We start from the raw sequence: 12,149 nt of genomic DNA, 5'->3' as shown, positions 1-12,149 counted from the left end.
CCACATAGTTTCACACATGGACCTTCAGAGAGAGGAGATATTCATTCATTGGTCTGTGTTGGATTCGAAGCAAGGTATCATATGAGAAAAGACAATTTGTTAATCGCACGTACTATATAATTTAATAATTTCAAATATTTGTTTTAATGGTGTAATTACATTTTATCTCTTCTGGTATGCTAATTAGTTTACACTTCTCCTTCAGTAAGCTGTCAAAGCTTGAGCTACTAGAGGAGCTGAATCTAAGTGGAAACAAACTGAAGGCTGTTCCTACCACCATCACCAATTGCAAGCGATTGCACACGCTCATCGTTCATTCCAACAGTATTGCCGTCTTTCCAGAAATCCTGCACTTACCTGAAATTAAGGTGCAAAATATGGTCTGAGTGATTCTGATGGTGGTGTTTTATGTATGTTGTATTTCCCCCACTGTTTATTTTCCAGAACCGAATATCTTTTGATACAAAGCCACCATTATTATCTCCTTCATTTCTCCATTTATTATTTATGCTATCACTCAATAATCATTTATCACATTTCATATATATGCTGTATGCTCATATTGCCTTCCAATGGTAGGCCTGTGGTATTGTTTGCACATGGCACCTTCGTGGATGCTTCTAATAAATTGCTGCTAATGCACCCTAAAACACACTTTTGATTTCCTTATTCTAGCTGTTTTTCCTCAGACGTAATTAGGCTAAGTTCTCATGTATCCTTATGCAACATGTGATGCAAGTAGATTTTAAATTGGGATTTGCAATTTTAAACAACTTCATATATGTAGATTTTATTTTTGTTGCAGGGCTGTAAAATCTAGCCATTAACGAAAATTTGAGTGCTGGTCTGAAAAACACTGTGAGCCTTAGGCAAAGAGCTCTGTAGCCAATGGCTCACAGTAAATCATAATTAGTCTGTGCTTTTAATCTCTCATATTATGCAATTTGCATCTGCATTATCATCTAATTTGGCACAGAGTGAAAATTTGAAACAAAACTTTGCACCTCTCATTTTTGCAGTTTTTAGATGGCAGCAAGCAGCTACTGCAGTAAAACTTTGAGCTTAAAATAATGTGGGCTTCCAGTCAATATTCCTTATCTAGTTGGACTTTGTTACCTTTGCTTTATCTGTAGGTAGTTTGACTTAAAACTATATGAAATAATTGTCGAGTTTATCTGTTAGTCATTCAATCTCTTGCTCAGTTGGTAAATGATTAAACAAACATTATTGTTCACTTGCAGCTGGTATCTGTGTTATCATTAATTTATCAATTGTCCATGTCATGTTTTAGCTAGTTGACCTCAGCTGTAATGAGCTTACAGAGATCTTGATGCCTGAGACCCTACCAGCCACCCTGCAGGAACTGGACTTGGCTGGCAACACAAACCTGGTCCTTGACCACAAGACCCTGGAGATATTCAGGTAGATACCCACCTGTTCAAATATGGTGTCAATACAAGTATAGTTTAAACAATAAATTTTAAGAAATGCTGGAAACATTTAGCAGGCCAGATAGCATGTGTGAAGAGAGAAACTGACTAAATGGGCTGAATTTTCAGAGGCAGGCAGGCCCGGAATTTCCTGTCGCCGAGTTCCGCCTCTGAACCATTTTCAAATGGGCAAAGTAGCCACTAGCCTGCAAGCGGTGGGTAGCCAATCAAGGCAATTATGGGGCCTATTAAGGCTGCTGTCCCATGCTGACTAGAATTTCCAGTCAGCAGGTGAACCCCTATGGTGGCCAAAACATGGCCAGTGAAAGGAGGTGGCCACCCAGCAGATCAAAAAAGTAGAGGGGGGGAAGCACTCCAGAAACATTTAAAAGCCCCTCACCCCAATGTAGATGTCAAAAAATGACCACAGCCTGCTCAGTGGAAGGGTTCCCCCATCACAATGGCAGCTTGGCAGCTGTGAAAATGGAAGTCCTTAGAACACCATCTTGATGTGACCTCCTTCTTTACCTTCATCGACAGGTTTCCACTCTCCAAGTGATGGAGGGTCCTGGGCCATCCTGAATTAGACAGTGAGCTGCCTTTTTGCCTTTAATTCCTTTGAAAGCTGTGTCGGGTTAATATTTCTTACAAACTGTGAGGTCAGGACTCTGATTTGATCCTGGCGCTGGAGTCCCAACCTGAAAACAAAAGTCCAATGAAACCAATGTTTCAGGTTGATGACTTTTCAACAACATTGGAAGATACTAGGGATGAAAAGGTTTCAATCAAGGATAGAACCAGAGAAAAGGGAACAGAGGAAAAAACAAAAGGGAGAGATCTGTGATGGGGGGAGAAGGCAGGATTGATTAAATAACCAAGAAGTGATGATGAGCCCTATGTTGTATTATTCATAGTTCAGTACCATCTTCCGTAGTGAACATTGATGTAAAGTAGCTATTAAAACTTCTGCCACATATTGAGTCCACCCAGAATGGGCTTGACAGATCCTTCAATAACTCTGTACAATCTTTAATGACCATCAGACTAAAGACACAGACCTTGCTTTTCTTGCCACGCCTCTTCGCTGTCTTCTCTTGCCTGTGTCTTTTTAACTGCTTTGGTCGCAGCTTTTATTGCTTTCAGCTGAGTTTGATACTGTTCTCTTAGTAGTTATTTTCCTTAAACCTGTAGAAAAAAATCCTCTCTTCATCTAATTTGTATTTAGAGTTGAACCAGAAACACCTGAAGACTTTTGCTATAACTGTAGCATTAAAGCAGAGTTGCACTGAAGAATTTTATTTTTCCTCATTGTGAAATGAGAAGATCCTTGTTGCATTTTTTTGAGAAACATTAGGTTGACACATCTGTGCTTGGCAACCAGTTTGATCATTTGGAATGAAACATACCATGTCTTTGGCTACATCATAGGTAGCACCAGCACTGCAAATGGGGAAGTAAAAATTCTACTGAACTGCTCTCCCAAATACAAAAGCATTGTATGAATCAAATGTTACAAAGGAAATGACAGAAATGTTGAAAATCAAAATAAAATGACACATTCTGTATGTTTTCTTTGATTACAGTCATATCACCACCCTGAAAATTGATCAGAAGCCTGTACCGACTAGCGATCCAGCAGGAGCTCCGACATTCTGGAGTCATGGCTACTCTGAAATGGCAGGACACAGAAACAAGTAAGTAAAGTAGCATTGGGCCTGGTTACTGTTAGCTTTGTTGAACTAAATATTGTTGGTTCATTTTCCCAATGATACACTGCAAATTTTAATCCCTCTTTGTCACCTTCCGTGGCATTTTACTTGGTTGACTTTTCCATCTTCTTCCCATATAAGAAACTGCCCATGCCTATTTCCAGTGTTACTTATCTAGCATTGGTCAGCCCTGGAGTTCTCCAAATCCCCTTATCCTTCATCTTTCATCCTCATTCATTTACGTGCAGGCTCATGGAGATGTTATCTTTAGCATAAGGTCAGTTTCTATATGTATACTGATGACACCCAGCCTTACTTCACCAAATTTGTGTTGTCAGATCATCAAGCCTCTACAACCTCAAGAAATGCTTTGCTTGGTGACAGAAGTTTTAGTCATCAAAGTCTTTTTCTCTGTAAATGCCTCCCTTAAACCCTTCATCCTGCTATTTTCACTTCTATCTCTTTCAAACCCTCTTTAAAATCTATAATTTTGACTGTACGCTTTCACCTCTCCTAATTATACAATTGCTCTATCTGTTCTCTGCTTTACAAGGTGCCTTGTAACTTCTACTTACATTAAAGGTACAATGTAAGTGCAAATTGTAAGTAGTACTTGTTAACTGAATCTTAAAGGTTACAAAGGTAAGATACATGTACCACATACCAGTCACCTTGTTAACTCATTATGCACTTGAGAATTGCTAGCTGTAGATTATGTAACAAGACTGTAAATTATTTGTCATACTCCTGTTGTGATGTGGAACGGGGACTCTGTATTTTGGGAAAAACAGATAATTAATGCTACTGAAACTATTGTCAGAATACATTATAATGGTTCTGATCAATATTCCCTCTAATTTCTCTTTGTTGCACTGTGGGATCCCTTTAAGACTCTGTGGCCTGGTTGTTTCGTGCATGAAGTATTTGGTTTGTTGTGCACCTGGGAGCATTGGTTCTGACAGCAGCTATATCAAGAACTCTACAATGAAACTCTGTGGCATCTGAACAATGACCAGAAAGCTATTACACGTTAATTTAAAAAGTAATCACTTTAAAACCATTGAAGTTTACATCGCAAAGAAGCTGTTTGTCCCATAATACCTGTGCCACACTTTGCTTGGGTAATCCAAAACTGATCCTACTATCCCACTCTTTTCCCTCTTTTTCTGCCTCAAATATCTATTCATTTTTCATCTAAAGATTGCAATGGCCTCTGCCTTAACCATTTCATGTGAAAAAGCATTCCATGCTCCAACAGTCAACTTCATGAAGAAATTTTACTTAAGCCTGTCTCTCAATTTCTTGTAACATTAATTGTGCCATTTCTTTGACCTTATCCATTTTGATGAAGGTATTTTTATCAGTATATACTTTTAAACAGTGTTAAAAGCAGGCACCTCCGGTATTGTGTCAGGCATACCATATTGCAGATCGTAACTGGTCCACTAAAATCTAAATATAGCTCTTCTCTGGGTACATAAAAAATTAAAAGGAAAAAGCACAATTACAACATGAGAAAATTTGGTAATGAAATCATGATAACACAAATCTCCAGAGACAACAGAAAAGTAGTCGCAGAAAAAGAAATGTGGACCAGTTATTAGAATGGCTGGGAAATAATGACAGTTGCTTATAGTAAGGTTTGTGAAAGGATCTTAAAAGCATATATAAAAGTTGTTAAGTCACTAACTTAGTTGAAATCTAAAGCACTTTTCTCCAATCATTCTCCAATAGGTTACTCTTCAGAGTCAGATTTTAAAATGGCATTATTTTAAGATTTTTTTGTATCCAACCCTTGCACAGGAGAAGTCAAAACAGAATCCCTATTTTGTGGCACTGTAAATCATTAAAAAATGAGTTTGAACAATTTTCTTTGAAACTTTAAAAAAAATACACTGCTAAATTAACTTTTGCTTCTTTTTCCTTTGGAGGTATTCAAATTCAATTTTTGCTGTATACATACAACTTTTTCAGCTGACGAACAGAGACTTTATCTTCCAGTGTTTTTCAGACAGAATATATTACCCCACTCTGCTACTGTTTTCTCTGCCTGTGAGACATTGGAAAATTTTTTGAAAAGGACAATTGCAAATGTTACACCTCTATTTAAGAAAGCAGAGAGAGATAAACCTGCTAATAGGAGGGCAATCAATCTAACATCATTGGTGGGAAAATTACTAGAGATCATTGTCAGAGACAAAATTAATTCTCACTTGGAGAAGCAAGGGCTAATGAGCGTAGCCAAAATGGATTTGATAAAAGTATATCATATTTGGCTAAATTGATTAAGTTCTTTGATGAAATACAGAGGGGGGTTGATGAAGCGTAGTGCTTAGATACTTAAATGGAATTTTAAAAGGCATTTGATGAAGCTGTGCATAATAGACGTATTCAGAAAATAGAAGCACACGGTATTAAAGGGATGACAGTAACCTGTATGAAATTGGCTAAGGGATAGGAAGCAGAGAGTAGTGAACAGGTGTTTTTCTGACTAAGGACACAGTGGGCTCCCCAGATAAAACAAATTTGACACCCACTAAACAGCAGACAGGATAATAGCAGACCTCAGGAGGATATAGACATCTGGTGAAATAGGTAGACGTGTGGCGAATGGAATTTAATGTGGATAAGTAAAAAGGATGCACTCTGGGTGGAACAACATAGAGAGGTACTGCAATCTAAATGGCACCATTTTGATGGGTGTGCAGGATCAGAGGAATCTAGGGGTGTGTTTCCACGTATCCTTGTAGGTGACAGGGCAAGTTGATAAGGCAGTTAAGTGTACAGCATATTTAACTTTGTAAATAGGGACATTGAATACAAAAATAAGGAAGTCATGGTAAACTTTTACAAATCACTGATTAGGACACAGCTGGAGTATTTTGTACAATTCTGGGCACCACATTTTAGGAATATCAAGTCCCTGGAGTAAGTACAGCGGAAGTTTACAAAGATGATACCAGGATTGAGGGAGTTCAGTTATGTGTAGAGATTGGAGGAGTTGGGATTGTATTTGGAGCAGAAAAGGATAAGGGGAAATCTAATAGAGGTTTTCAAAATTATGAGGAGTTTTGATAGAACAAGTAGAGAGAAACTATTTCTGTTGGCAAGTGAGTCAGTAACCAGAGGTCATAAATTAAAAATAATTGGGAAAATAACTAGAGGGGAAATGATGAGAAATTTTTTCACACAGAGGATTTTTAAGATCAGGAATGCACTGCCTGAAAATGTGGTGGAATCAGACTCCGTTGTAACTTTTAAAGGCAGTTAGATGCACTTGAAGAGGACTAATTTGCAGGATTGTGGGGAAAATACTGGAGGGGTAAGATTAACTTGGACTGCTCTTTCACATAGCTGGCACAAATGGTAACAAAGCCTGGGATATATTTCTGGGATGTGCAATTCAAAAACAATTAAGTTACGTTAAACTTGTATAGGATACCAACCACACCACAATGCACAATTCTGGTCTCTATGTTATGAAAAAGACATAAGAGCACTGAAAGAAAGATTTACATTCTTGTAAATCTTTTATGCACTATCTGAACCAGTTGGGAGTATTTTCTTCAGAAAAGACTTAAATGAGACCTATTGGACATCTTCAAAATTATGAATGGGTTGGACTAGATGGGTTGGGTAGATGTGGAGAGAGTGTTTCCAGTTGTGGGAGAATCCAAAACTGGAAGCCATAAATACAGGAAATTTATTAATAAATCAAATAAGGAAATGAGGAGAAATGGCTTTTCTGGGAGTGTGTTTAGAATGTGGACATTGCTACCAGGAAATGGATGAGGCACATAGCTTAGATGTTTTCAAAATAAAACTAGACAAGTACATGACAAAAAGGGAAGAGAAAGATATGCTGAAAGGCTAAGATGAAGTAAATGGAAGAGTAGAAGACCCATGTGGAGTATAAACACCAGATGGTTTGTTTCTGTGATTCTTTGTAAATGTGCTGTATCGTATTTGAGCAGAGCTTGAGTAGAACAAATCGAAGTCCGAATGTCTTTGAGAGAAACGGGAGCTATGACCAGTTCAAGTTAATGTCAAATCACATTTATGTTGCAATATGTCAGCATGTGAGAAGTGCTGGCTTTTCACTGTTTCCTCATGGATTGGTACTAAATTCCTGCTCATTCTTATACATATATTTTGGATTTTCCAGACTCTGTCTTTCAGTTCTTGCCCTAGATAGCTTTGGCGATAACCTGGAAGCATTGTATGGAGTATTTGATGGAGACAGGAATGTGGAAATCCCTCGTTTGTTGCAGTGCACTGTGGGTGACGTGTTGGTAGAAGAATTGCAGCAATCCAACGTGGACAGTGTATATATGACCCACACATTCCTTGTCTCTCACAGGTAAGAAAGCTGCAGTTTATGCAACCAGTTTCCAACTGTACCATATATCTAAATGGAGAAGCCTTTCTTATCATGAAACATCATGATCATCCATAATCTTCACAATTGAACCTGGTGTTCTTAAAAGCCAGTTAATTTACGTACCATGTACCAAAGATGTAGGTTGGGTAACGCTAATGAGATAACATATTTCCACAGAGCCGTGGCAGGCGCAGGGCAGCAATTAGAGCCAGTCATGTAATGAAATACAATGGAAGACAAATCTGTTGTAGTATATCAATGAGTATTATAAAAATATGGCATAAGAGCCAGCTTATTGTCATGCACCTGTTGATAAGGATATCAAATGTGGCCAACACAGTTCAACGTGTCTGAAGAGGAGGTTGTAACTTAGATTAACTTTTTTTTAGAAACACTGTTTCACCTGATATGTAAAGGAATCACTTTTCTAACAGCACAGGACAATGTTTAGAAGTGAGTGGTTGGGACAATAAGGGAACAGGGAGCAAAGCTGGGAAAAATATGCTTTCAGATTGGCATGAGATGTAGTGGGATCTTGATTCAACAGTCAAGTAATGATATAGAAATATAGGCCTGGACTTCTGATAAGTTGGGATGACTCGGGAGCCCTTCAAAAATAGCAGACGGGCCCTGATTCCAGGATACCCAACCCATTCCTAGGCTTTCAGATATTCACCAGGGCCTTTAAAGGTGCAGGCTGGTTCAGGTCTGGAGCCTGCACTCTGCAGTGCTGAACAGGCTGGCTCCATTGCAGAGATAGTCATGTCTTACTCCTCCGCAATTTTCATGGAGTCGGGCTAACTATTTAAGGAGTCATGGTTCACAGCACCTCCCAGGTGTTGTGAACCACAGTCTGCATGAGGGAACCTTTTGAAAGGTAAGTTCAAAAGGTCCTCCTCATGCCCCCATGCCAGGCAATGTCACTTCACCCAACCCTCCCATGGCCCCTCATGCCCCCTATGCCAAGCTGTGGTACTTCCATGCCCATTGACCCACTATACACTTTATAGAACTAGTGAACCCTATGGTGACAAAAATGCTTCAAAAAAGTTATTCATTCATAATTTTCCATTATGTTTAAAAGAAATCCTTTTACTACAGGGAAATAGTGTCAATCAGCCAGACCCTTTTAAGTATCAATAGCAGAAACTACAAACGTTTAAAACCACTTAACCTTGTGTACGTGAACCTTGTGCAATTTACAGCAGAGATCAGCCAGTGCTGTTTTCACTGGGGCTCAGATGTTTCAACAGTCTAAAGGACTTCTGCGCTCTCGGTCAAGAATGCATAATGGGGGAGTGTGTGTGGGTGTGAAGGCTAGAGGGCCTTTTTTCATTATAACTGGGAAGAAGTCCCACAGCACTCAGGTGGGCCTTTTAAATAGCTCGCCTCAGCACCCTGTGGCTGCCTCAGACCTCTTTCCCGGGTCAGCTGGCTCGACCATAGCCTGCATCTGCCCCCCAGCAATGAAGATCCCATCTTTGCGAGCATTTTCTCCTGAGGCGGGCACGCAAAAACATATATTTACCCGACTCCTGCTACCTGTCTCGAAGATGAAAACCCAGGCCTTAACTACTTGATATATTCTTTGAAGCACAATCTAAAACCAGATAGCAAATTCCCCTTCCTTCACCCTGAGCACCATTTCATCAGGTGACAGTGGTAGGCAAGAAACTTGCTCCTTGATGCAGGCTGTGATTATGTTGTTCTGAAACTTATCACTGGGAAGCTATGTCCTGGCAATGGCTGTTTCTTTTTTCTATGTGTGGAGGTGGCAAATGGAAATAGGGAGCTTTCAGAGTGAGTAAAGCTAGCAGTAGAGATCAGCAAAATGGGATATTGATCTTCCAACTTTATTGCACCACCTGTTGATGTTTCCCACCTCTTTTGATACTCCAGTGTACCTTACCAGTGTATTACAAATTGACACTAACTTTTAATCAGTTTAGTTATTTGAGAGAGACAGTGAAATATCATTACTGTTTATCAACCTTTTCGAGATCATGTCTCATTATTTCTTTATTGTCGAATTTAAAGATTATTTCATATTGATTTTGTATGATATATCTCATAATCAAATAAACAATGCATTACTGAACCCAAAGCTACATTTCAGGTCATTTCAAGATAGCAGATCGATTGCAGAAATTAGTGCTGTTGTCCTACTAACAGTTTACTCACTTCCTTTCTTTTTTAAGAAAACTTGGAATGGTGGGGCAGAAGTTGGGTTCTTCGGCTGTATTGTGTCACATTCGCCGTGATCCTAGTGACCAAAGCAGCTATTTCACTCTTACGGTGGCCAATGTGGGCAATAGCCAAGTGGTATTATGCAGAGATGGGCAGCCACTGCCACTTTCAAAAGTTTTCAGTCTTGAACAATGTGTTGAGGAACTGGAAAGAGTGAAACAACAAAAAGCCATTATAACTGAGGTAGGCTCCAGAATTTAATTTGTTTTTTTACCTGTGACAACAGATGCAAATATCCCATTTGCTAATTTTAGAATCTGTATAACATATTTTAATGCTTCTTTCCAAATGTATTATATAATGCCAACACAGTTTTGCAGTTCTTAATATTCTATGAATTGTGTGGTTTATTTTGTTATCCTGTTTTATTAATAGTAAAAATTCAGTAGCTAATATATATTTGTTTATTTTCCCTAGGACAATAAAGTAAATGGCGTTACTTGTTGTACACGTCTGTTGGGCTGCACTTACCTCTTCCCATGGGTCCTTCCAAGACCCCACGTTCACACTATATCACTTACTGCTCAGGATGAATTTCTTATCTTGGGCAACAAGACACTCTGGGAAAATTTGTCCTATGCTGAGGCAATTGAAGCTGTTCGGAATGTTCCTGATCCTTTAGCTGCAGCTAAGAAACTGTGCACGCTTACCCAGAGCTATGGTTGTCATGACAATGTTGGGGCTGTTGTAGTGTACTTGAGTATTGGGGAAGACAACTGTACATGTGAGGTACATGGAGTTCCCTTACCTAGTCCAGGCGTATTTGCCCCTGTTAACATGTTAGTAAAAGATAGTGCTCACTATTCTGTTACCCCATCATCTAGTAGTGGTATAGCATCTGAATTTAACAGCGAGATGTCTGCTTCTGAAGTGAGCAGTGAAGTCGGATCTACAGCATCAGACGAGCAGCCAGCCATAAGCCTAGAGACTGGTGCAGTCCCTCGTTCCGAACGCCGCTGCAGCCTCCATCCAAGCTCTTCCACTAGTGTTTTCCAACGGCAACTTTCCAGTGCAACATTCTCCAGCAACCACTCAGATAATGGCCTTGATAGTGATGATGACCAACCAGTAGAAGGGGTTATTTCAAACGGCAGCAAACTAGAAGTAGAGGTGGACATCCATTGTTTCCAGTTCAAAGCTCCAGGGAACTCCACTGTTTCACAAGCCCGTGATGAGGGATTGTTTGTTAGTATGTCTGAGGATGACAGTCCAGGAACGTACTTAAAAGTACAGAGACAAAATGGTATGAACAGTGGGTCATTGTCAACAATTAACAAGGAAGGAAGTGATCTGAAGAAGTCCTCGTCTGCATCAAACCTACAGGGTAAGAAATTTTCAAATGGATCTGTGGTCCCTCTTGAAAAAAGCCACAATATTATTGAAGTGGCTACAGAGGCACCAAAGAAAAAATGTGGATATTTTGCAGCACCTGCACAGCCAGACCCAGACGACCAATTAATTGTGCCACCAGACCTGGAAGAGGAGGTGAAAGAGCAAATGAAACAGCATCAGGATCCTGTTTCAGAAGCTGAATCTGAGAGAGACAATAGATTTACCCAACAGGAGGTCTATGACACAGCTCTGTAGCACAATCTTCTGGCAATGAAATGTCTACTATTCATATGTTGTCAAAATGAGCGTTAGAATAATACTATATTAGATATCTCTTGTACAAAAGATAATCATGCCAACTCTAAAGAATATTATTTAAATTGTACATAAACCAAAATAGATTTCAACATGCTTCAGCATATGTCAAACCAAAATCGACTGTGTGGTATTGACATTGAACTCATAAGATTTTTAAGTTATCTTGTGATGGTTTTTGGTTTTCATTTTTAAATTAAAGCTCTGTTATCTTCTTGTGACATGAACAAATTGTATTTAAAAATGGTAAAAGCTCTATGGCATCCAATTTTACATACTACCGCCTGTGTAAAATGTTTACAAAGCTTTTTCAATTAAATGGAGTACATCTAAATACATTTTGACAGTTTAAAAATAATAGCAGCATTTCTAAGTAAGGGAATACAGTTTTAGTGGTTTCAAGTTTTTTTGCACTGACCAAATTTTCCTTTGAGCTAAAATCAAGCAACCTAAAATCTCTTGATTTTTAAATCAGTAATACAAAAAGCAAAGTGACCGCAAAATGTCCTAGTTTTTTTGAGACATTCAATTGTAATGTCAGTCAGGTTTACATGGTCATATCTGCTCTGTTTATAATCTTTGCTGCTAAGCACTCCAAATAGTTGGGTGTCTAATAAGGCTTGCACCTGGTTTGAGCAATGCAATCTTTTCAGGCATCCTTGTTTAAAAAAGATGACCTTAGAGGTTCATAAAATTAGATTTTATGTTAAAGTACAGTAATACTGCAACTTCAAA

At 38.9% G+C, this 12,149-nt stretch overlaps 1 protein-coding gene across 1 annotated transcript in view; it reads left to right on the top strand.

The window, feature by feature from the left end:
* Nucleotides 1-11,752, top strand: part of phlpp2 (PH domain and leucine rich repeat protein phosphatase 2) — a 151,346-nt gene extending 139,594 nt beyond the window's left edge. Inside the window, exons 14-19 of the mRNA XM_078544411.1 lie at nucleotides 206-368; nucleotides 1,292-1,422; nucleotides 3,014-3,124; nucleotides 7,305-7,499; nucleotides 9,719-9,950; nucleotides 10,185-11,752. Of these exons, the coding sequence (XP_078400537.1) occupies nucleotides 206-368; nucleotides 1,292-1,422; nucleotides 3,014-3,124; nucleotides 7,305-7,499; nucleotides 9,719-9,950; nucleotides 10,185-11,354 (2,002 nt within the window). The 3' untranslated portion in view covers nucleotides 11,355-11,752. The remainder of the gene's footprint in view (nucleotides 1-205; nucleotides 369-1,291; nucleotides 1,423-3,013; nucleotides 3,125-7,304; nucleotides 7,500-9,718; nucleotides 9,951-10,184) is intronic.
* The last annotated feature ends 397 nt before the right edge of the window (nucleotides 11,753-12,149 follow it).

This window comes from Cetorhinus maximus, chromosome 6 (genome assembly GCF_964194155.1).
Source record: "Cetorhinus maximus chromosome 6, sCetMax3.hap1.1, whole genome shotgun sequence".
NCBI classification, from domain to species: Eukaryota; Metazoa; Chordata; class Chondrichthyes; order Lamniformes; family Cetorhinidae; genus Cetorhinus; species Cetorhinus maximus.
This window is presented reverse-complemented; position numbering and strand designations above follow the sequence as displayed.